Genomic DNA, 25,929 nt, shown 5'->3' with positions numbered 1-25,929 from the left:
CAATGGAGGTGTAACCTAATGCCATGCATGATGGCATCTGTTTGCCTCTGTACTATAAAGGCCTAATTCCACCGGCTGCCTGTCCGGTCCTGTCCATTCTCCTATATGGTATTTACACAACAACGAACGCACGGAAGGTTATTTTTCCCATCCGAACGAGTAAAAGAACAGTGGACATGCTTGTAGGCCTACTGTATGAGTCTCTGTTTTGAGATTGTTACCTGCAGTGAACTCAAGTGTCTTATTTTGAAAATTAACCGGAGGTTTTATTGGTTTGTCGGCGTCTGTGTTCCTGTCTGTCTCGATGTGTTATGTGCTAAATTGATGCGGTGAGCTCCGGCATCCAGCAAAAATAGAAACAGTGCGTATTTCACCGGACAGCTGGAGCAGCAGCGGAGCAGAGAGACGGTGCAGCGGAGCAAGTGGACGCTCACGCACGCTCACGCACGCTCACGCACTGACTTAAAGGCCTACTTCACCGGTTTGAATATGAAGGTGTATTGAATTCTGAGATCCTATGTAGTATAAATGTGCGAAAAAAATTGAAATCGGTTCATCCTAGCCTGAGAAAAGGCAGAAAGAGTGTTTTTTTAACCCTATATTTCTCTTTCTCGTGACATCACAGAAAGAGAAATATAGGGTTAAAAAAAACTTACTTTGTAAATAATACTGTGATGTCTTTTACGGTGACATCACAGTAATATTTACAAAGTACGTTTTTTTTAACCCTAAATTTCTCTTTCTGTGATGTCACGAGAAAGAGAAATATAGGGTTAAAAAAACACTCTTTCTGCCTTTTCTCAGGCTAGGATGAACCGATTTCTAAAATGTTTGCACATTTATACTACATAGGATCTCAGAATTCAATACACCTTCATATTCAAACCGGTGAAGTAGGCCTTTAAGTAAAAATCTGACAGCTCCGCTGCCGTGCTGGAGCGGAGAAGGACCGAACAGGCAGCCGGTGGAATTAGGCCTTTAAAGAGATCCTATTATACTACTTTTCTGGTCTTAATTTCTTGTTAAAAACTGCTATAAAGCTACCTGACACGAATCACATCACAAAAAACTATGTAGATTTTCGGGACACTCTTCCTCTTGCCCTAGCGAGCACAGCAGTCTCTCTCTACACACTGCTTTGAGCCAGTGTTGCCAACTCTTCAGTAAGGAAAGTAGCTATTGGCTGTCCAAAAAGTCGCTAGAAGTTGCCAGATGATGTCATCGCCTAATTTGCATATTTTTAGATGACGTCATCGCCTAATTTGCATATTTGTAGACAGGGGTTTTATACAGTAATATTTGAATAGATGAGGTTTTAGTGTTATGAACGTGACAATCGCATAAACAACCAACGTGGTAATGTTAAGTCTAGCAGTAATCATACATGCTCATGGTTTAAAAAAGCACTGCATAACATTTTGAATTGCACTACTCGTAGACTGTAGAAGACGTGGGAAAAGCTGCTAACTGCTAATAGTGATGCTAACGGAACACGAGCGGAGAGGTGTATCTCCTGCTCTGACCGCAGCTGGGAGGGGCTGCTGCGCGAGGACCGGGCCGTCTGTCAGTGCTCTGTAACGGGGGACGGGCCGGGAGGCTCCCGCTGCTCGTTGAGAAGCGTTAAAAGTGATACTTGCTTTGGCGAAAAAGTCACCAATTACACCAGAAAAAAAAGCTAGATTTGTCGCTTGTCGCTTGTCGCTGTTTTGAAAAGAAAGTCGCCAGGGGGGCTGAAAAGTCGCTAAATATAGCGACAAAATCGCTAAGTTGGCAACACTGCTTTGAGCTTCTCCGCCCCTCCCCCCCTGCTGCGAACCCCACTCCGTTGTGATTGGTTACCTTCCTTCCAGCAGCGGGAAATTTCAGGAAATTTCCAGGAAGGTGGGGGCATGCAGCCGGAGCTTGCCTGAGCGGCAGCATTACCTTGCATGGTAACATGACAGAAACGACCCGAGCGTGACAGAGAAAACCCGGAAATTTGAACAAGTTCGGCTCGACCGGCTGCCATAGTTTTTAGTGCTCTGCATAGCCACCCCAGACAGTCAGCAGGGAATACGTCGAAATGCATGTACGTAATTATTTGATACTCTAGTATGGTTAAACATGACTATAAAAAAATCATTATAACAACGTTTATAGGTCATAAAAGTCGAAAAGTATCATAGGTCCTCTTTAAGGTTCATGTGCTTGCAAAAAAAGGCTTGCAGCTCATTAAATATATCCTGGGAATCATATTTATACATGGCCATGGGGCAGCCAGCACTTATAGGTGGTATCTAAACTCAGGGGATGAAATGAACAAGTCAAAAAAGCTCATTGATAAAATAAAGGTTCCGTGTAGACACATGTAAAAAGTATAGACACTCTAATTGAAATTGAAACATTTACAAGATTAGCTTTTAATAGTAGGCTATTTCACATAAATGCTTGCTTGATAGATTACGTTGCCCTTGTGTTGTTGTGCTGACACATCATTTAGACATAATGGATGCAGGAGTGGGGTTGCGAGTTGGTTGAGGACCTCACCTCAACCGAAGACACTCACCAATGAAGAGGATGGGAAAGGTGATGAAGAGGAGGAAGACATGGGGCACCACGTTGATCGCGTCTAGGAAACAGCCGTTGTTCAGGACACCCCCGTCCACGTTGTAAGCTGACGAGTTATTCTCGTTCCCACAGAACGCCAATGACATGGTGGAGCCGGGACTCTGCAGGGAACCGTTTAGACAAAGAGGAGGTAGGACAAAGGACAGCAGAAGAAAGACAAATAGCTTTTTAAACAGAGGCTCTCAGAGCATGCCGTCTTCTCAAATGGAGACACTGGTGGTGGTGTCTTCAGTAGATTCCCCAAAGTGACCCCCTTTCTTGCTCCCTCCTGAATCCAGCTCCCGAATAATCAAATTCAATGAAAGGAGGGAGAAGGGTTTCAGAGGCAGTCACAGTCCGGTAAAGAAGAAGCAGCTCCCTCTCCTCTCCCGCAGTCTAAGCAGCTTCACCGGCCATGCTGGTGAGAAACATCTGCATCCCGTCCGCCCGCAGTAGTCCTCAGACATCCTCTAAGGCTGTATGGAGACTTAGTGGGGCACGGCGATGCGCGGCTCCACTGGAATTCATTGAGACACACGCTCACACTTACAAAGCGAGAGTGTGCACATACAGCGAGAGCAGCGGTGGCATTCTGCTAATGCACCTGCTATTCCTGTCTCTATACAAAAGAGAGCTCGGCCGCGTCGACCTTGGCAGACCAGAGCCGAAGGGGAGCCAGAGTGTGTGCAGGCGAGCAACAGGACTGAGCCCACAGAGCGACTTAGGTAGGAGGGAGAGAGCAGGAGGGAACGGTGAAGGATGAGGGGAAAGAGAGAGAGAGAGAGAAAAGGAGAGAGAGGAAGGGGGGTTACAGTTGCTAAAGGAGCAGTGCAAACGTCACACAAAGGTACGTGTGAAGCAAGCTCTCCAATCTAAATCCCAACACAATGTGTTCAAGGGATAACATAACTCTACCCCTCACTCATTCATTAATTTAGATTAGATTGACTTCATTGTCCAACTTGGTGGAAATGTGTCTTCCGCCTCTCCCAATGAACACAAGTACCATACATTAAACAATAAAACAAACAAATACAGATCAGAGACAGAATATATAGTGCAAATACTGTGATAAGTAGCAGATTAGATCTAAATAGTAAAAAAGAGCAAATTGAGAGAACAAGAGCAGAAACCAGTCACAGTGGTGGTGATGACTGAATAAGGTTGCACACATAAATAATAGAGATGAATTCCCAGGACAGATGCATTGTGCTTCCAGGTCCTGCAGGGAGGAGATCCCCGCTGCAGCCGATGACAGCTGACTTGCTCAGAGGGATCAGCACAGACCCACATGTGAGCAGATTGTGATAATCCCTGTGAAAACAGGGACGGACACGTAGCCTTTTTCCCAGCCGTTAAAATTATTTCAGTCTAATATGATTCTGCCATGGTGACCTTCACATAACCAAGAGGGAAAATGAGGTGATAAGCCTAATGTAAAGAGTTGTTTACGAGTTGGGACACACACACACACACACACACACACACCAACAATGTAACCCTGTGCTTGCAATGCCATTAACTAAATTGGGACAAATACTAATTAAAACAATTTAAACAATAGTTGTGTAGCCTACTTGATGGGGTCCTGAAAGAAGTAGTAACAATTTTGTTTAATTTGATTTGATAAACAAAAACTTGAAAATAAATAGCAAAACATAAAGCTGAGTAGCACATAAAAATGCATGGAGTGAAGGTGTTTAAAAAGGATACACTTATGACATTCACTGTTAGTCAAAAAAGGCATTTAGGAAGCAATGAAATTCAAAGAGGAGGGAAATCAGGCATAGATGCCATTTGATATTTTTCATTTCAACACCAGAGATGAATGGTCCCCAGTTACTGCAGCTTGTGCTTTCATACATTGGCTCCTCACTTGACAACCCATACTTACACAGAAAACCGTTGGGTGAAAGGTAGGCTCATTCAAAATGGCACAGCATAGCACAGAGTTTTATCAAATACTGTATATGAGAATGACATTTATTTTCGGTTATACTGCCAGCACCATAGCCTCAACTAAAGACAACATATACAGTACATGCACATTCACACCTAGGAAAATTGTCTTGATTATAGCTCTGTGGTGCCCTACTTCAGAGATTGACTCTGTCCATCAGTGGATTGCCTGGGGGAAGTTGAGGCTTCAGTATATGTACAACATGAAAGAAGTTGAGTGGGAGAGCCACTCAGAGGGACCCTTAGAAAATAAAGGGAACACTGGAGCAATAGGAACATGGGTTTTTGCTTAGTAGCCTACGGATATATCGGGGTCTTACAGCAAAGATGAAGAGCAGTCTTCCCTAAAACCATTGAACAGCCTCAAAATGGTGACACTGCAATTGTTATGGGGTTACATCAGATGTCTATCATTGATACAGGCCAGATGAATATACCTGTGTGTGTGTGGGGGGAGGGGGGGGGGGAGGCTTTTGCCCGTGGGGGTAAAGCGAGGGTAAGAGGTGAATGGTGAATCATGCATTGGACTATAATGTGTGAATCCATCTTGAAGGAATCTCTTTTCCTCTCACCTCTTCTAAAATGTTCTCTATCCTTGAGAAATTTGCTACCAAAAAGTAACAGCCCTGCCGCGAAAAACCAGCTCCCCCAATGTTTCACACTCTCCCATATCTCGCCTATATATAATGAGCCCTGGCTCACACATCACACTCCCAGTGATGTGTGATCCCATTGCAGAACACCCAGGGGTTCTTTGACTAACTATGACCTAAAAATATTTGCAATTTGCATCCATAAAGGCCTTAATCTGCATAAATAATGTGTGTTACTGAAAAAATATATATTCTCATTGATGTCAGCTTTACTGTGGTGTGGCCTTTGTTAAAGAAATGCTAACAGAACAGTTCAGCCTGCTAATGCAAGTAAGAGAATCGATAGTTGTGAGCGACCAGCTGAGACAGCCAGAAGCACTTACCGGTTTATATCGTGAGATCATTGTGTTCCTCGGCGTTCACCTGACTCCCAAAATTAAAAGGCTTAACAATTATAATATTTAAAAAAAATCTTCCACAGGCTACTGTCACATCCGTCGCTTACAAGTTAAAGGGGGGAAATCAGAAAGTAAAAGGGTTAAAGTCTTCCAAATTGCCAGACTCTTCTCATGTGTTCAGCCGACTTCTTGCCGTCCCACTTGTGGTTTGGCCATGTAGGCGCAGGCGGCGGTCTACGGGTAGAAGCAGGGAGCTGTCCACAGTGCTGAACCCAGGTAGGCTGCCGTGGAAGGAGGATGTGGAGGAGGAGGAATAACAAGAAGTAGCGTAGTTGAAGAAAAAGAGGGGAGATCTTCCAGCCAAGGCCGTCCTCTTTGAACCGGGTTACAGTAGGAGGGGGCACTCACCCAAACGAGCCGTCCCGGTCGGTGTGACGCTGGAACTCGCACGAGTCACGTATGCCATCATGAACCGCAGACCGCGGGTGGATTACAGCAGAGGACTTATGTAAGAGTGAAGTGGGATGCTGCACGGCAACACCCATGTAACATGATGTAGCCTACTTTTGTGTGTGTTTTTTAAGATGACCTGAAATGACCTGAAATATTACATTAGCCACAAAGAACTATCTGTCTCTGTTCATAGGCCTAGATCTTATCTGAGCCTATTCAATGACAAATAGGTTAATTAAAACAAGAAAAAAATAACTGTGGACACTGCTGGGGCTCAGTTTATTGAGCTGTGGCTTCTGGATATTGAAGGAGGCGCACTATTGCCCCCTGTGGACATTTAATTACAAAACTGCATTAGGCCTACTCCCCATGCTCGAAGTAAATCGATGCATTATTGGTGAAATAGGCTACAGCAGAGAGGGAAGGTGACGAAAACCAAAAGCAAAGGCGTGAACCATACGGGAGCAACACATGTTTTATCGTCCAACTTTTAAACAACCTTACCCAAAATAAAAGTTAATGTTCCGCATTTCCACATGGTAAAAAAAACAAGTGAAAAGAAAATCCAATGGTAGAAGCTTGCTGCCAAACTGATAGCAAGTGTGAGAGTGTAAGCAAGGACCCATAAAACACAAACATTCCCCTTAGATTGAATTTGTTTGCTGATAGCGTGGGCAGGTTTATTATCTCCCAGCACAACATCAACCGTGCAATGTGATGTAGCAAAAAACAAAACAAAGAGAGCAAAACATCTGTATGCAAAATCAAAACTCAATTTTGGGAATGTGAGCAGTCCTTTATTAGGTTTTGAGAAGGCAGATTACAGAACCGTTACTAATTTCATTTTGACTGTTTTAACCCAGCCTTTAATGTTACACTGACAATGGATCTGAAGGGAATGGTCAGGGAGGTCAATGAACAGGGCTTGAAAGATGTAAGGCAACTCAATATTGACTGCATCATCCTTTAAATAAATGAATGCCTACCGAGTCCTATCTCGATCACAAGGCTTAATTCTAAAAGTAGTAATGCTAAGTTAAAACAAAAGACCATCTACAACGTTTGTATACAGTTGACGATGAGCAAAAACAGAATTATGTTTATTGTGATTAAGGAGACGGTGGATCCTGAAGGATTTGTCATCAGTGAAAAGCTTCTTCATCTTTAATCAGCAGCAGGCTGTCGATGAGACTAGAAGAATGTTCTGCAGGAGAAGGAAGTAGAATTGATTGATAAATGACAGATGAACATTAAGCGGTTGAACTTGCTGTACTATTAACTGGACTGTGAAGGAAACAGTCACTGCACATTAAAAAACGACAGACCAACACACATGCAGGTGAGTTTTAGAAACACAAGATGATCTGAGATCAAATTGACATAGGATTTGATATGGCAAAATAATCCCACTTCTTTGGCATATTTTAAAAATGTTATCATGTCAACATATAATCATGATCAAACCCAGTGTCAATTAGCGTCGATGAACATGTAACAGTCCCATGGAAAAACATCAATCAGAACAACTGCTGAAGGCTGGCAGGTGCCTTCTGGTGATTTGTCATGTGTCCATGACCTGTCTGCACAGGGCAATACCAAAGAGTCCACACATTTTCATATGTGTTTATTTACAGCTCGCTGGGTCGGTGCTTGTCAGAAATAAGGTGGGATGATTGACTGATCACATTAGTGTGCAAATGTCTTAACCTAAATAGCATGACTCTATTGCTGTAGACTACATGCTTCGGCTATACAGAAACATTGCCTTGAGGCATTTTCCAAATAGAGAAAAAAGAGAAGGAAATTACACTGTATACAGTGACAGCTTTTCATGGAAATAGCCAAGCTGTCACAGTAAAACGTACAATCTGACAGTTACTAATAAAATAATCTGCTTGTTTGCTTTCCTCTGATTGACAGCGAGACTGCCACATGTGCTCAAGAAAGAGAATGGCGCCAAACAAAAACAAAGTGCCACAGCAAAACATCCCCTCTGTGACGTGCATGAAGAGGAGGAGGTTTGAAGACTAAATCGATTACCAGGACGTATGGGTGAGGAGGGAGAGAGAGAGAGAAGAAGGGCTAGTGCTGAACCAGGTAGCCGTGTCTGTACAGCGTTGCACTGCCTTCAAACACCTTTGTTTTCACAGTGGGACTGACTGATGTTGACTTAGGGCTGCGTAAACATGCACACACACACACACACACACACACACACACACACACACACACACACACACACACACACACACACACACACACACACACACACACACACACACACACACACACGAGACAGACTATCACATACTGTAAACTACTGGGTAGGTTATGGCCTAAATGATCAAAATCGAAATAAAAGTATAAATGATTTGAAAAGTTCACTATAGGTATTTGGAGCAGGACATAAGTAATTATTATGAGGCTTACACTTCATCTTCATATTCTTTCGGAGGAGAAACGGCAATCACGACATTGATCCAGTCCTAGAGGTGAAACAAATAAATCTTTTAATTTTGCTTTTGATAGGCTCAATAAAAAATATGAACTCAAGCAGAATGACTGAATCTGCAAGTCAGAGTTTGACAACAGCAAGCACATACAACCAATCAGGTTCAATAGGGTTGAACTCTAATCCCAAAACAGCCTAGCTGGCAAGGGTAAATAAAAGATAAGCATTTTATTTGAAAACTAATCTGAGTCCTACCCCTCCACTATTCCAGGCTCGAGCCAGAGAGTTTTGTCCCTCGGTTAATGTGGCGTCGATCAGGATCTTCCCATTCACAGCCATGAGCTCATCCCCTGGAACGATGCCACCTAGAAACAGAGACATCGTTGGCACACAAGAGAGTAAGTGCCAGGGTCCACTGCAGAGCTCAATTTACTCTGCATGAAGAGGCAATTAAACACTTGAATCATAACATAACATAAATGTGTTGTCCCCCACACAGTGTTGTGGCGAGGAAATAAAGAAAACTCTATGAAAGTCAACAAGCATGTGGCATTCACTGATATCCTGAGTCCCTCCGGATATCACGGAGAAGCAACGACAGCGATACAATAAAATACAAATAAAGGTACAATCTTTTCACACGATAAAATGATTTTTTTTACAGAATCCATGGCTATTTAAACAGTTTTTCACTTTAATATTTGTTCATGCATTTAAAGTTTGCCTGTCATCAAGTTAAAAATGAACTGACCGTGCTTATCTGCAGCACCACCTTCATACACAGAAGATACCACCAACTTTCCTAATGGAGAGTCTGCACCTCCCTCCAGAGCAACGTCAAGCTGTCCAGCCTCAAGAACAAAAAAATAATGAAACCATTCAGAAACCTTCCTGTTTTAGAATATCTGACTTTAAAAGTAAATGATCTGTAGTGATTGCAGAAGGTGCTGTCGGTACCTTTTTGATTCTCAGCAGTCTCACATCTCGCCCGTCTATCTGCTCCGAGGAGAACTATTAACAAGGAAAGGATTGAATAAAGAAGGGGAGGTGAAAGCACAAAGCAACACTGCAGTGGTATACAAAGTTGTAAATGAATAAACAGAATTGTCAAAATACAAAATGGCTTCCTACTCTCTGAATGTGTATAGCCTTGCTCAGCAAACAAATAAGAGACTCTTAATACACCATGGTGGGGGTTATTTACCATGGATTGTGACTGCTTACTACAATTCTACAATAGTCTACTTCAGGACAAATATTAATAATCTTTAGGAAAACAAACTTAAACCTCTCTAATTCATAATGAAGCCATTTTTAATTATTCTAGTTTACTGTATTTGACCCACGACCTAGATACCAGAAGATAGCGTATGTTGCTGTTGACAAACTAACAAGTCCAGTCCAGCTAAACTCCCATCTGAAGCCTCCCATCATTAACGAAGCTATTGTGTTAAATCTTTTTTTGTCATTTTTCAACCCTTAGATTCGTCTTAATAGTTCCAGTAATCCTGAAGTCATCTTTGGATTCAGATGGTGGTGGTTTGCATTTCTAGTTAGCACAAATATAGTATGTGTTGGCAGTATAGCACTTAGATTTAAAAATTCACAATTTCTGGTGCATTTTCTGCCTTGATGTAGAGCTACCAAGGTCAGGTATACAATACCATGGAGTAGGGATCAAAGTCCTCCTCGTATTTCTGAAATCCCTGAAAGAGAATCAACATGCATTTCATTATTAACTGATCCATATGTCTTTGAGGGGTTAACAAACAGCACATGAAGAGACATACACAATCTCTGTGAATGAAGCGCTGGTCAGATTTCCTTTGACAACCAGTTTCTATGTGAAAGTTTTCATACCACACTGAATAAATGGTAACCTTGGAAACCCTAACATTCAAAAAGCACAGAGGCTTTTAAAGCCTCGCATTTGAATCCAATAATTATAAGATTTAATAACAGGAAAGGGGCTCAGAAAATCATTCCTTATCGTCCCTACCAAAGTGCACGGCTACACAGCTATTTAATGTCGAGCGGAGGAAGCAGAACAAAAAGAAAGGACATCCCAATATCCTGCTACAATGACCCAGAGGTTCAGTATTGACACACATCAATCTAACTGCTCGTTTCTTGTTGCGCACACACACAGACACACACACCATAAGAAGTTAACATATTTGTAATATATGTTTTTATATGTCATGGCTGGCGACAGCATTGGAAACAGCTAAAACTAATTCCTGAGCTCAAGAACCATGTGAGACATATGTTCTCAAAGTGAAAGTACATGAAAAGACAGAACAACCACCTTTCTTTCTTTTAGTAATGCACACCACAATGCACAAGGTGACAACATTGCTTTTATAGGTCAGCCCTTAACATTACAAACAATCTGTTGGATCGAAACAAATAACACAACGCAACACTGACATACATTCCCACAATGTATGTTCACAGTGCGCCCAAATCAATGAAAAAGAGCAGTCATGCATAATCCACACAACAGAACCTTAAGCCAGTGATGAAGCCGACAGGGATAATGAAAAAATAAAGGAAGAGCCATCACTGATACTACGGGGGAACACCTGACAAAAAAGTGCAGGAAGAACAGTAGAAAAAATACTCAAGAGTGCCAATAAATCAAGAGAGGTGGTGATAGTTATGGATTACTTGTCGTTTGCTGTTTGACTTAAAAGATGAGTTGTAAGGCACCATCCGTTTCAGCATTTCCGGAGGCTGTAACACAAGATCAGGTACTAGCTTTATCACAGAACGTGTAGAAAAAAAATTCAATACAGTCCTAACTTCAATGCTAGAATACTTTCCTTTAAATCACACACCTGAAAGTGTAACTCTAGACTAGGTTTGAAGGCACTGTTCTACTGCCACCTCTGGGTTTGTTTTGTATCAACTCTGAACACACCAGTAACCCATGCTGTAACCACACCCAACAGTGATGTCACTGTGAACTGACACACCCTGGCTTGCACATGTACATCAAAAAGGCAGATTGCTCAGTGAAGTAAGCACATCATAAACTCTTTGTATAAACAAGGAGGTTTCATTTAATCGATAATTAAAAAGCATTCAAAATCTGAAATCAGTAGTGTGGTTGAAAGATGAAACGTAAAGGCGATATCTATATTTTTATTATTTTTAACAAATCCCATGGAAAGACCAAAACCCCTTCAAGGTATCAGTACATCCCTCATTACTTCCCAGTCCATTGGTTCCTACGGAAAATGTAATTCCTTAAGTCACTAATAACATTTTCTGTTGGCTACAGTAAATGTACGACAATGGATGGGTAATAGAGGACTAAGATATGTCCAGCAACACAGACAAAACGTGTTATTAGTAGATCAGTCCAGTGCTGCTTCTGGTATTTTCATGGGATTTCTGACATTAGGAAACCTCTGAACATTACAAAGTCTCATCATTATCCTTTCAGCTCTTTGAACCATTTTCTGCAGGCTGTAGAAACTAACCAAAAGGAATCCTTCGGCATTATTATTCTATGCACGTTTTTTTTTTTTTTTTTTTTTTTAACCTTTATTTATATAGGTATATCCCATTGAGTCCGAAGACTCTTTTGCAAGGGAGACCTGTTCCCATTTACACGTTACCATTCACACACACATTCATACACCGATAGCAGGCTAATTATCGACATTCACACGAGGCAAGGTGGGTGAAGTGTCTTGCCCAAGGACACAACAACTATGACACAGGTGGCAGGGCGGGGATCGAACCTCCAACCCTTTGATCATCGGCCAACCCGCTCTACCAACTGAGCCACAGTCGCCCCAAATCCGCTTCTTGGGGATATAATGCACGAAAAGTAACTCCATTCAGCAGCAGTTTCCCTTTGATGTCAGTATATCTGAATCAACTTGTGAAATACAACGTATAAAACTGTATTTAAAAAAACGCAATAGTATGTTTGTCAGCTGCTCTGACAACTGGGGAAGAACATGTAGGGGGAAAGTGAAGTCAAGGTGACCCTCAGCAAGGCATTCTACCTCCTGATGGTAGAAAAGGTGTGCGGTTGCCCTGTTGTGCTCTAAGGTGTGAATGAAATACTGGAAAGGGTTACTCCAAAGAAAATACATTTTGAAAAATAAACCATCTGCCCGGTCTCATTAAGGGCTTTCTGACTAGGAAGGAGACAGGGCTCCCCTGTGTGATCTAATAACCACAGATTGGCTTTCTGCCAATAAAAACAGCGTCAGAGTCTGGGAGACCCACCGGGACTTGATACGGAGGCAGAAATTAATCCTTCCAGCAGATGATGGTATCTGGTATACAGACGTCTGAATGCCTTATGACCTTATAAGGCTGAATCAAAAGTTTTGTGCGGTGATGACACAGACAGTGAGTGTTGGCGGATAGGACTTGATATGCCTAGATTTCTTCTCCCTATCCCTTTTTTCAAACATGTCTAGTGTGTGATATGTTAAAATTGGCCTTTGACTTTTATTCATATAGTGTATTCATATAGTTTATTTATATAGTGTATTAAAAGTTCTAAATAAAAAATATAGATGTTAAAAAAGATTCATTCCTACCAGGCCGTCGGAACGGAGTGCTTGTCTGTGAGGATCTGGTCGCTGGGTCTGAGACTGGGGCAGCATGACGGGTTTAGACATGACGGGGGCCATTTGACGCCTCTGATTGGGGGGACTAGGAGCTAGTTGCTATTGGAGAAAGACCATGTTCCCATGCAAGAGCTGATTTTAGGTTTGTATTCAAACAGCATGCTCATTTAATTAACTCCATTCGGTAAACAAAAACACCTAGTCTTGGTAGGAAGGCACCAATTTGTGAAGCCAATCTTTTTGACAAAACAAAAACAAATAAGTGAATCTCACCAAGGGAGTGCTTGAAGTAGAAATTCCACTGGCATGGGAGGTATTTCTCATTACCTGAGCCACATTAAAATAAAATTAATCTTTCAGCCCCCCTGGCACATACAGAACATTGGAGAAATATCAATATAGCACACCAAGAATCACACCCATTCTCTCACATCATGGCCAAGGTCTCAAAGGCATTCATTGCTTACCCCACTGGACGAAGTGCAAATGAGAAATGACTTGCTTTCATCGCCACTGCACACTGCAAACCATGCAAAGCTTCCCTCAGTATATCAATCCACGCAGCTGCCATCAAACATCAATAACAACGAACTGCACAGCGGACATTATTTCCCACAGCTTGAAGAAAAATTGTAAATGAATGTCAACCCAAATCCGTCATGCTGACACACTGTAATGGTTCCTACTCATGCATAAAACATCCCAATACATGAAACAGAGCATGCACATCAACCAATGCAATGAAAAGAATCCAATCCTTAGCTCTATGAGCTCTATGAGCTCTCTACACATTTCTTTTAACTGCTGATGCAACGTTTTTTTCGCAGATGGAATAATGATTATTGTCATCTATCAATAAAAGCTATATGAGGAGTTCGGAGTTATTACAACAACACTGTCAATGCATCTGCATGAGGTAAGCCTCCGTTGAGATGTGCATGGATTGTATACCTTCTGCTGTATGTCCATGTTCTGTCTTAGCAGTAGAATCAACATCTGAAATATTTTTCAGGCGCTTCTAGAGAATCTTTATTATATTATATTATATTATATTATATTATATTATATTATATTATATTATATTATATTATATTATATTATATTATATTATATTATATTATATTATATTATATTATATTATATTATATTATATTATATTATATATCTATTATAGCTCCTGCGCCAGTGTCAGGGGGTGAAGCACGTTTGTAAACGCTGCCATACTGAGAAATATAAAGTGAGTTTTGTGTAGCCGATACATACTTGATCAACTTTGTGTCAACCTGTTTGCCGATGATCGATTATAACAGACATTCATTTATGTGAGAAAGCTACGCACTTTAGCTTTAAAACAGAGAATAGGAAATAATAATAGGAAAAAGGAAACGTCACTTCAACACATCATCTATCCCACGTGACAAACTCTGACCTTTGGACTTGAGGGGTAGGACATTTCACTGGCGTTAGCCGAGTACAAGCCTCCTCTCGGGAGATAGCCCCCTGTCTCCCACTCGCTCCTGCGCTCTGGAGGGCTGGGAGGCTGCTGGAGATGATGGTGGTGATGCTGCTGCCGGTACCCGCCCAGGGCTCCCACTCGCTCCCCACTGGAGTGTTGAGGTGGTGGGGGAGGAGGGGGAGGGGGTGGAGGAGGTGGAGGTGGTGGCGGCGGAGGGGGAGGCCGCGGAGCAGGCTGAGGGGAGGACGGAGGCCACGAGGACTGAGCTGGAGGAGCATAGTGGGAGGAAGGTGGGCGCTGTGGTTGGAGATGATGTGGGTGAGACTGTGGGTGAGGCCTGCGCCCCCTGTTGGTTAAAGTAGAAGACGGGCCAGAGGGAGGTTTCCTAGCGCCGGGTGGAGAAGGAGGCCTCCGCTGTGCTCTGGGGGAAGGGGTAGAGGAGTAGTTGGGTATGGTAGGGTTGAGCTTGGGTGAGGGCGGAGGGCGGGGCAAAGGAGGGGGAGGCTGGTTGGTGCTGTGCTGCGTGGGGGCCAGTCTCTTCAGAGGGCCCCTCAGGCTCTGGTCCACCTCGTCCAGGTTAATGTCATCCAGGTCCGTAGTGGCCAGGTGGAGGCCGCCGGCAAAACGCTTCACCTTGGGCTCGGAGGCCGGAGAGAGCGGCGGGGAGAGCTTAAAAAGTCACAACGACATGGAAAATGTTTCACGTCGTGCTTCAGTTCTCCTGGTGACCTTATGTGATAAACAGCAGGCAAACACAAATCCACAGCAAAACAATGATGCACCAAAAAGATGAAAAAAAACTAGCTGACTATTTTTTCACCCTCTATACTTATTTTATTCTACAAAGAACGACGACGACCATTCTGCAACGGCCATTAGTCGCCAAAATGTGTGTGGGTGTTTTTTTCTGTAGTATTTTGCAATTCATACTACTTATTTTCTTATTTTCCTTTAATTGCTCTTTTGCTACATTTTAATGGCTGGGGGGAAAAAAGCTCATCTGAACTTGAGCACAATTGAACTGTCCTTGCCCTCATTCTTTCACACAGTAACCTATGTTGACAGACATCGTAGACATTCACCAACTAAACCTGTCGTGAAGGAGTTTCCTCACTGCCTCAGTGCTATCACCATCAATGCTAGGTTTGGACAGCGGAGGTCTCGCTCTGTACCTCTGGGGATTCGTTCTCCACGCAGGAGATCTGCTCCAAGCGGGTCTGACAAAGACGCTCCACCCAGTGTTGCACTTTCTCAGACTCCTCTAGGTCTTCCCTTTCGGTCTCTGAAACCTAGTACAGAAGCAAAGCCGTGCAGTATAAGACGAAAAAGAATTAGCCCAATACACACACACACACACACACACACACACACACACACACACACACACACACACACACACACACACACACACACACACACACACACACACACACACACACACACACACACACACACACACACACACACACACACACACACACACACACAACTTGACACACGGAAACCCAAGTAAACGCCTCCACAAAGTAAATGACATAAGCCAGATATCGTCACTTTTCGTTTATCATCACTTTGGTCAATGCCTCTTTCCGTACCTCCTGAACGAGCCGATTGATCTTCAGCTGCTTCTCTCGTTCGTGCATCTCTTCCTTCTCCTTGGCGAGTTTCAGCTCAAACTCCATCTCCTTCTTGTTTTTCCTGCCCTCCTGCAGTGTGTCCGTGTTGGACACTTTCTTCTTTTTCTTCTTCTTTTCTCCTTTCTGAGTTGACATCGGTTAGTCAAAATTGGACTCGGGGGGGGGGGGGGGGGATATAAAATCTGCCACTCCAAACCACACAGCATGATGAGCATGAATAGCTAGTTACACCACACTGTGTCCGACCATTAAATCCTCGGCAAACAACATTGACATTTTATTACTTATTCTGACAACAAAAGCTATGATTTTGAAATATGCAGACAGCAGAGTTATCCCAGTCCTTTCCTTTGTTACCACTCTCACACCACACTGAACACAGGCAAGCTGACAGTACCTTGCGCAGTGACGGCAGTTTCCCCTCATATCGATAAAACCAGCCAAATGCTAAGGACAGACATGGACACAGGTCACTCTCAGAGGTTTGTTCAATTAGATTAGTGGCGGCGTCTCCATTCAAAAAAAGCAAACTCAACCCTAAAGACCCACAACACAGCACTTAAAGAGAAGAAAATAAACAGTTTAAGCCTCTGAACAACAACAACAACAACATCTAAAACAAAATGTTGCAAAATGTGTTTGAGTGATGTGGAAAGGCACCTTTCAACAGCTGGACTTTGGTTGTGTTTCATGAATAACTGGAAGCATTTAGCAAAATAATTAACTCCAAACTAATTAGAATTTGATACCAAACACGCGCTCTCGATGGTAATATTACTTTTGGTTGCCAAGGGAAATCTAGCACTTGTCTGTGTCTATGCTGGTTTGCATGAGACTCACTTGTTTGTCTTGCTCTCCCTCCTTGTCTTCCTGATTGAAGGAGGCAGCTTCAACAGCTTAGAGGAGATGCCGTAACAAGCAGCACATCACACAGGAGATGATGAGAGAGAGAGAGAGAGAGAGAGAGAGAGAGAGAGATGGGGGGAGGGGAGAGGGAGAGAGAGAGAGAGAGATGGGGAGGGAGAGAGAGAGAGAGCATGCACAGAGGAGGGGGAATAAGGTGAAATAGAGGGCAACAAGAGATACTTTCTACCATTCCAGGAAGAGGATTCATGCATTCAGGACAAATGATATTTCCTTACGGGAACTCTTGGCCTTTTGAGCCTGACTGTTTTTTTTATCATGCGGGGCAGGTGACGGGCTCTTTGGAGAGCGGGGGCTCTTGGGCCTTCCCTTGGTTCCCCAGTCCTCCTCCCAGTCTCTGTTCTGCTTCCTCTCCACGGCCTCAATCCTACACAGGATGAACAAACAAAATAAAGAGATGTAAGATGATTTTTTTTACACTTGCCAAAACAGTGTTGAAATGGCAATTTATGGCTAAATTAAAAAACACTTAGTTAGTCACAAACTTGTCCATCTCCATCTTATATCGCTCGTCTTCTTCTGTAGTTTTCTGAGAGATCTCCATCTGTCTTCTGTTGAACACATGATAAATATAGAAAATAAAACTCAGGACAGGACTATAATGCATGACTATTTTACTCCTGTTTATCACTGCTATTGATACTGTCACTCCTGCAACACATGATATGCAGTCTAATTTTTCATCGGCAGATATTGCTGGCATTAAAGCACTGAGAAAAAGGGAGTCTGTCTTCTGAATTCATAAGCGCCTGAGGCCGACATAAATCAATATAATGCCATATAGCTACAGATCAACTCTCTTTATAACTGATGTCAAGTGGGCCTGAGTGCATTTGCGGTTTTTGAATTTGTGTCGACAAGTTGCTGCTTGATCAACAAAAGGAAAAGGAATGAATAAAGTTATGGTTAGAGACACAGAAGATGATGTGGGAAGATGGATGCGAAATATACTGCATCTAAAATGAGATTCAACCCCTTTGCTATTGGAGGATGACTCACTCTCTCAGATTGACTGTATGTTGGTATTCCCATAGCTAACAAATTGACCCATTTTGGTTTCACATTGTGCATATTTTTGATAGGGAAAATCGAGTTCTGACACACTGGTGATGCTGTTTGAATAATTATAAAAAAACTGAGCCTTGCATGTTTAAAGTGGGTGCAAAGCAACCGGGCACAAATTGTGCTGAGCTGCAAATAAAATGGCAAACCAATTCCCTAGAACAAAGCACATGCTTCTAATCAGCAAAGCCTCTTTGTATAGTTTTTTTTTCAGTTACTGATCTCAATTTCAGGGTGAGGACAGAGGAATTCTTTAGGCAGCCAGAGGTGAATATATTTAACTTGCAAAGCTTCACTTACATGCTTTCACTGTGTGAAAACTGCACTTGCCGATTAGTTTTCAATAGAACAATTATATTTGCGTTATCAACAGAACTTCAAATTGGGCTAAACCCTGCGTGTGTACTTTAAGGCATTTCCTATCAGTTTTTAAATGAAAGCAAACTGTAAGCTATGACTTAAGGGCTTTATCTTTATATTTGAGACAAAATCTTTCTCTTGCATGGAGTCAATTCATTCTGATACAAGATCATGGACAAAATGTATCTGATATATCCTATACAACATGACACAGACACTTAAAAACACGTGTTCTTTCATTGTTCTGCCATACGACACTCACTGCCTCTCTTTCTCCTGCTGCTCTTTAACAATTTTGTTGGTCTCCAGTGCCACCCTCTTCTGGTGCATCAGCTCCTGCCTGTCCAGCTCCCTGCGGGCCTCCACTGCCAGCCGCTCCTCGTCCGTCATAAACAACTCGATGCCCTGAGAAGGTGACAACAGCCAGGGAGCATAATCAGGAAGAGAGACATGGTGTACAGCAGGGCTCCTCAAACTATTTTGGCTCTCGATACCGGAAGGCCCAAAGCAGTAAGACCCAGGCAGAAAGTGAGAGGAGATTTGTCTGTTTTCTGTCACGCGACATCTTTGTAGCCCCACTCACAGCGTAAGAATCACTGATATGTAGCACAAGAGCCATTTCTATAATAACCATGCAATTACTATATATATATATATACACACATGTAAAATACGAACAAGAAATGTTGCAATGTATATATTGATACAAATATTTTCTGTTGCAGTGTTTCCCCCGTGTATGTAGAAAAATAATTTATATTCTAAAAGGTAGAAAAAGCATAGGGTAAATAATGAGTACATATATTCGGTTTTTGCTTTGATATCACGATCAATTTGTCACATACTTAACAGTCAAATATTCAACAGTCTCATTTTAGAATACAGCCCTGAATTTAAATGACCTATCAGGGTTTATTTATTGCACTTGTCAAAATGTAAACACACACACACACACACACACACACACACACACACACACACACACACACACACACACACACACACACACACACACACACACACCAAGGAAAACAGTAAATAAGATGGGACTGCTTGTGTCAGTTACACAGTCGTTGTCCCCGAGTCCCGAGGCAAACAACCTGCCTTGTGACTTGACTGATAATAATCGTTGCTCCCACAGAAGCCCAGACTGAGGCACAGGAGCATAAATCTGTGCCGTGCACATATGCAATGGTGGAAGATACAATTTTCCCATGCATTAAACTTGGTGAATCTCTGGGGAATCCAATTCAATGTAAATACTCTCCACACCTGTCACTTTATCTGAGATTATTCATTTAAATATCTATGGGTTAACCGTCTCATATGCTGATGTAAACATATATATCTTAAGCTCTGTGGTGTTATATGATGTTTTCTAAGAGTGAATTCAGCAACACTCACAAGAGTTATGAGCGGAAACACTACAGTTATACGAGTTGAGCTACAAAAAGAACATTATATTGAATGCTGTATGAATTATTAATGAAACATAATGCAGGTAGAGTGCACTTACAGCTCCTGTCAGAACAGTAATGGTCAGACTTCTGCTGCTCTTCAGGACTTTCACAGCCTGGGAATGAATAAAACAGAAATCTTAAAATGTTGCTTTCAATTTTTAGGACATTCGCTTAATAAAATGAGAGGGTTAATACATCAACTGTGCTGTGCTCCATGGCCTGTAAGACTTTAAGGGTTATGTGTATTCAACAGGGTGTAAATGTATCACCAGCTTCTTCTGCTCCAATACTGAAGAATTTGTTTTCACCCTCAGCCACTTTGGAAAATAACCAACAACAGTCCGTTTAAGATTTTCTTCAATTCCCCAACTGTTTTGGCTGATTAAAATCTAATTTGGCTGTGCTTATGCAGCCCAGTGAGTCAAGCTTAGAAACAAACACTGGCAGTGATGAGAGATTTAACTTCTACTGGCATCCACTGAAATAAACATTGGACAAATAATCAAATTAAGCAGAATTCACCTCTTTGTGGTCCACGTTGGTGAAATCCACTCCATTTACCTCCACGATCTGGTCTCCGGCCTACAATTTGAGATGAGACATGAACGCAGTTCACAGAAGGCAGGTGTGCAAGTATCACAGTTTAATAGAGGGCGTTCTGGTCATTTTAAGCAATCAATCACCTCAAGTCCAACTTCCGCAGAAAGGGAGCCTGGCTTGACATTACTGATGTAGATACCAGGTTTCTGGGTGGGACCGCTGGAGATGCTGATGCCCATACCCTTGGTGCCCACGAGGCTGAGGAAAACCTTCTTCTCCTTGATTTCTTTGCCTCCCATGGACGCCAAGCCTGCAATGCTGCTTTTTTTCTCCTGTGGCAGTACAGAAAGAATATGTCAAAATGAAAGATAAGTCCATTAGCTGTCTGAAGATGTCATACAGCTTTAGAAAGAATAAAAGAAAAAAGAACGGTGTCTTACCCCTGACTCGGACACAAACTGGTCGACAAACTGCCACTTAAGGGGTTCATCTGATGAGCTGAAAGAAATAAAACAAAATGAGAATGCAGAAATCTCTGCAAAGCAATGTCATCCCAGAAAATCACTATGCATATTGCCATACCAATCGTCTTACCTTTTCACCGGGATCATCCCCACATCTGCGCAGACGGAAAAAATGAAAACAAATCAAGTCAAATGAATGATGCCATTGAAGGCAGACGATTTGGCACCTGCATTTGTGTTAAGACGTACGTCGGACTTTGAGAGACACAATCTTCTTTGTCTTGATGAGACTGATGACCTCCTCGTGGATGCATGAGGAGATGGAGTAGCCATTGATGCGCACAATCTCATCACCGACCTGCAAATGAACAAAGGGTGAGTTATTGGAGTTGACACATTCACTTTCAATTTATCAAGCCTGATGTCAGAGGAAGTGATTGCTACTCCAACTATTTACATTTATGTCATGAACACACCATCACACCGAAATGTCTTGTAGGTGTTTTAGCCACTAGACAGGCGACCACCCTCACATTGGATGTAATAACAAAGGGTCTCGCAACACTGACTCACTGAAAGTGTCCATACTTTCTTATCTGTATTTAAGAATAACTAACATGTATTAACATGTCATGAAGAGGATATGACTTTTTTAGATTTTACTTAATGTCAATATGGGTGAATCAGACCATCAGTGACGGAGAGCTGAAAAACATGGAGCTTTACCCCACCTACTGGACTGTGGAATAATGACACTGCGGCTGAGACACACAGCCTCAGACATACATCGCAATTTGACCAACTCTACAGTCACAACAAAGGTCCCTTAAATAATCTTTTTAAATATTTAATGAAGTTAATGAGTAAAATATCCTTTACAGAAGATACCTCTGAAATGACATACACAGTACCAGTATTTTTTACAAATGTATACTGATTGCAAACACTTTTGGTATCCTTGATTTACACTTCAAAAACAAAAGTGTTACTTACCAATTACTAATAAAACTATAATGACTACAGAACAATCATTTTACATATAGCAGTTCACAATGTCGTTTTGATGTATGAATTTTTTTTTAGTAATATCAAGGAAATTAAACAGTATCAAAAAGTGGAAAAACACACATAGGCTACGTACCTGGAGGCCAACATTATCGGCCTGACCTTCTTTGACGATCTGTGATATGTAGAGACCAGAGCCAAACTCCAGCCCTCCTCGGACACTCAGTCCCAGTCCATCACGATGTGTGCGGTCCAAACGCACCTCTTTCAGCTTACTGCACAATCATAACAGGGAGGTATGATCCATGTTAATGTGATGTATCCAATCAAAAAGGGAGGACGTGGATGGTTTCAGTGGTGATGTTCGGGGATATTATGGCAGTGTCTCCCACAAGAAATGTGTTAAATACATATAGGCGCATATTTGTTGCCACACAGACCAGATACAGAGCAGAGCCAGGACATGAATGTAGCGTACTCTGCACTCACCGTGACCTCTTGGGGGTGAGCAGGTCGTACTCCACCTGGTGTTTGAGTGGGATGAGAGGGCGGATCGCGTCAAACAGGGGCAAGCGCTTTGGTTCGTTGATGACCAGCTTCAGGTCCCCCACCAGCACCTGCAAATCCATCGACCTAAGAGTGGAGAGAGTGGCGGACATTTTTGAAGTTTTGTAAGTTTTATATATACAGCAACCGCTACCTTCTGGGAAGTTACAATATACTATTAGGAACTTCCAAGTCAAGACCAAATGACTTTCTGGTGAAGCTGTGAGTTTATGAAGATGCATGATGTACAGCAGAAATACAGTACAGTATACTGAAGTTGTCCTCAAACAAGAACTTGTATACGATTTTGATGTTACGTATGATTCTAAATGCTACATTAAAACAGAATTGAGAATTTATTGAACAGAGGGTGGACAAAATCTGAAATCAGACACAACAGACTTGTCAAAACACTTTGCTCATTTTATCCATTTGTTTATTAATCTCATAATTAATACATATAAAAAGGGATCGGTTTAGCCCAAAGATTCCTTCACATGAGAACACTGCAATGGAGTTTTTCTAACCTGACGAGGAATTAAATGCCTGGAGGAAATATCAAAATATTCCATTTCAGCTTCAAACAACAGTTTAAAAGTATGTTACTATAATATCTAAATGTTGATGGAAAAAAACAATCCAGTCGTGTTTCTTTCATAATTCAAACGGAAGACAAAAGGTGTCCAGAACGGCAATTAAAGGAGCAATGTAAAAGCTGCTGTTTTAAATCTGTCCACCAGGCCTCCTCGATGAATTATTGATAGGTGCCATTTCAGCCCTGTTCGGAGGATGAACATAAAAAGGAGCTTTTGTGGATAACTGGCCAGGCTTGTCGGAGCACAGTGGAAAACTGATCAGTGGCTTAACCAGTGAGGCCCCAGAGCTCTACCTCTGTACAAAGATGAATTGAAACCTAGACCTGTAGCCCCTCCGGTCCCCCCCTTCCCCAGCCCTAGAGACCAGGCTGATATCAGAAACCACGGTGCAGCCCGCGGTTAAGACTGGAGGACTGTGTGCATCAGAAATGTGTGTGAATGAGATCAAAATATAAATAGGCATAAATAAGAACAAATACTGTTTCGCTTGATGCCACATGATGAAATACATAAGCATCACTAAGAAGATTATCAGTTATGGGATCAGTATAGGAAAACAGGTGTGTTAATATAAAGGTGAGCGCATGACAGAGACTAAACAAAAAAGACCCCCCTCCTCCCACCCACACACATACACAGTCACCACTCTGAGCAGGGAAAAATTGTATACTCACTGGTGATACATGCGGAGGACATCATACAGGTAATCTTTCTCTGCTTCATTTTCAATAAGTATCTCCACCTGCAAGGAAAAACAAACAGCTAGGGCCATACTACACACTGCTGAACAGAACGGACCGTCAGCCCACTGACACACACAGTACCTCTTTGCTGTGGTCCTGTCAACCCCACAGAGAGTGCGTGTGTGTGTGTGTGTGTGTGTGTGTGTGTGTGTGTGTGTGTGTGTGTGTGTGTGTGTGTGTGTGTGTGTGTGTGTGTGTGTGTGTGTGTGTGTGTGTGTGTGTGTGTGTGTGTGTGTGTGTGTGTGTGGAGTCACACCAACCTGATGGCAGCTCAGCTGCAGCAGAATAGTTTTGAGGAAACGCTTCGGCCATTCACTGATGTAACACATTTCACTTTTCTTTTCCTTGCCTGGCTACATAGCTACAATATCCAACCGGAGTCACTCTTTCTTTTTTTGTTATTTTGTTATCAAAATGATAAGTTAAAACTAGGCTTAGGAGATGATGAGCCCCCATGGACTGAAGCAAGTGTAATGGACTACCCTCGCCTCACCATCAAACCACTGGGAGGGAATAATGGCAGTGCAGCTGAGGAAGGTCAGTAGTGTCATCTTACATCTCAGACACAAACAGAGGTGAACATTCACACCTACATTCACACGCACACACACACACACGCACACGCACACACATGCACACACACACACACACACACACACACACACGCTTCATGTTATTAAAAAAAACATATGCACATTCAGACACATGTATTATTTTATGAAGGATATAATGCCTAGGATTTCGCTATAGTAATCATAAATGTAACAACTACTACCTTATTTGGACCCTACTGTGAGGTCACTGTGTTTGAGGGTGTGTATGACTTGGTGTTTATGACCGTCATAAATGTATCATGCTCAGGGCAGGGACACACCTGCAGTGTGATCTAAAAGCAGACTTTGGCACCATAAACCCATACGGCAGGAAGAGATCATTGGTCAGTCTGATAACCATTTCATAAAGTACACTATCTAGTTTAACTAACTGTACTTTTAAGTTGATAAATAAAAAATAAAATGCAATCCTTCTCAGGCTACACAGTAAAACTGCATACACTCTCTCAGCCAAACAGCGATAGGGGACTACAATTATGTCCCACAAAGCAACAGAAGCCTGATTGTGCCGGGTTGGCCCCTCAGCCTCTAATTAAAACCCGTAAATTGTCCCATCTCTTCCGCTCGGCTGCTCATCTCTGACATGGGCGACATTATCCAACGCTCAAGATGCCCTTTGCAAAGGGCCTGCAGTGTAGGACCCTGGCCGCCTGCGTGCAGCACAGATGGCTTTATGGTGATGACTAAGTGCTGTGGGGCTGGAAACACCCTGAACATATCAGGTTCCCTGCCTTTGTTATCGTTCATGCGTAGAAGATACCTTTTTCAGGTTGTAATGGGACAAAACCAACCACCAAACATGGTGTCATTTGTGGTGAATTCATTGGAATCACATGGCATGGATTCAAAGAGAGGTTTATTTTATCCTAGAGCTCAGCTGCATGATGTTTACTTGAGACAGAACAGGTACCAGCCAGGGGGCACATAAAGTAAGGATGTCCTCCAGTACGCTATATAGCTGCTTAGAATACACTTTCTTCTTTTAGCTTTAAAGACAAATAAAATGATCAAATGTAGCCCTTATAATAACTAATAAGAGGTCTTGCCAATAGCCTATAACCATCTAACAGAACCATTATGTGAACCAAAACACCATGACATTAATTTCACCCAGACTGTGTTTCTCTTATTGTATAAAGTATTGGCTTATTGATTTGCCATTAGTAAAGTAGGCTTTAAAAAATGTATTCTTGAATGATTCTATTGTTTCTTTTTAGTGAGGCTGTCGTTCAGGCCTGTGTCTGCGTATCATCGCGCTCATAGGCTAGAGACAGACCCAGAGACACCTGAGCCTGTGAAGTGACGAGCAGACAGGTTAAGATCTTGTTTTAAAGTGCCATTTAATCGATATCCGAAGAAGTCAAAGTTCGTATCTTACCTTGTGCCTAAATTCCCGAGCTACTTTCCGCTCCATCGCTGTGACACAGTAGAAAACGGCGACCGACGAGAGATCCCAGTGTGGCTGAAGTTTGACAGGAGGACA

At 42.3% G+C, this 25,929-nt stretch overlaps 3 protein-coding genes across 5 annotated transcripts in view; all 3 read right to left on the bottom strand.

Moving 5' to 3' along the window:
- abcc8 (ATP-binding cassette, sub-family C (CFTR/MRP), member 8) overlaps positions 1-5,542 on the bottom strand; it is a gene marked incomplete at both ends in the record, with an annotated part of 58,205 nt that extends 52,663 nt beyond the window's left edge. For all 3 annotated transcript variants that reach the window (XM_080027334.1, XM_080027335.1, XM_080027336.1), the window contains 2 exons: positions 2,546-2,708; positions 5,522-5,542. In XM_080027334.1, coding sequence (XP_079883460.1) covers positions 2,546-2,708; positions 5,522-5,542 — 184 coding nt within the window. The remainder of the gene's footprint in view (positions 1-2,545; positions 2,709-5,521) is intronic.
- A 1,304-nt stretch (positions 5,543-6,846) lies between these two features.
- Positions 6,847-25,914, bottom strand: LOC307251312 (harmonin-like). Its single transcript, XM_080028650.1, has 20 exons — positions 25,825-25,914; positions 23,764-23,831; positions 22,437-22,580; positions 22,084-22,222; positions 21,192-21,300; positions 21,073-21,097; positions 20,919-20,976; positions 20,622-20,810; positions 20,461-20,520; positions 19,995-20,051; positions 18,741-18,883; positions 17,542-17,607; positions 17,275-17,423; positions 16,973-17,028; positions 10,106-10,147; positions 9,399-9,452; positions 9,193-9,292; positions 8,697-8,806; positions 8,420-8,475; positions 6,847-7,193 (listed from the first exon to the last, which is right to left on the bottom strand). Exons 1-20 carry the CDS (start codon positions 25,858-25,860, stop codon positions 7,181-7,183), a joined length of 1,674 nt encoding a protein of 557 aa, XP_079884776.1. The 5' UTR covers positions 25,861-25,914; the 3' UTR covers positions 6,847-7,180.
- Positions 11,082-16,267, bottom strand: LOC307251107 (uncharacterized protein; the record flags this gene model as incomplete). Its single annotated transcript, XM_080028428.1, has 6 exons — positions 11,082-11,177; positions 13,010-13,138; positions 13,313-13,366; positions 14,469-15,164; positions 15,668-15,784; positions 16,091-16,267. The coding sequence occupies 6 exons, from the start codon at positions 16,265-16,267 to the stop codon at positions 11,082-11,084; spliced, it is 1,269 nt and encodes a 422-aa protein (XP_079884554.1).
- Positions 25,915-25,929: the final 15 nt, after the last annotated feature.

Source organism: Ammodytes marinus, assembly GCF_949987685.1.
Source record: "Ammodytes marinus genome assembly, chromosome: 5".
Classification (NCBI taxonomy): domain Eukaryota; kingdom Metazoa; phylum Chordata; class Actinopteri; order Uranoscopiformes; family Ammodytidae; genus Ammodytes; species Ammodytes marinus.
The sequence above is the reverse complement of the archived record's forward strand: the minus strand, read 5'-3'. Positions and strand labels throughout refer to the sequence as shown.

What these genes read in the sequence shown, in the direction of transcription:
- LOC307251312 (XM_080028650.1), bottom strand. Translation starts at nt 25,860, where the DNA reads ATGGAGCGGAAAGTAGCTCGGGAATTTAGGCACAAG. An exon ending in AGTTTGTGTCCGAGTCAGGG is followed by an intron (nt 20,811 to 20,918) that starts GTAAGACACCGT and finishes GTACTGCCACAG; the next exon opens with GAGAAAAAAAGCAGCATTGC. An exon ending in CAGCAGGAGAAAGAGAGGCA is followed by an intron (nt 17,608 to 18,740) that starts GTGAGTGTCGTA and finishes TGTGTTCAACAG; the next exon opens with AAGACAGATGGAGATCTCTC.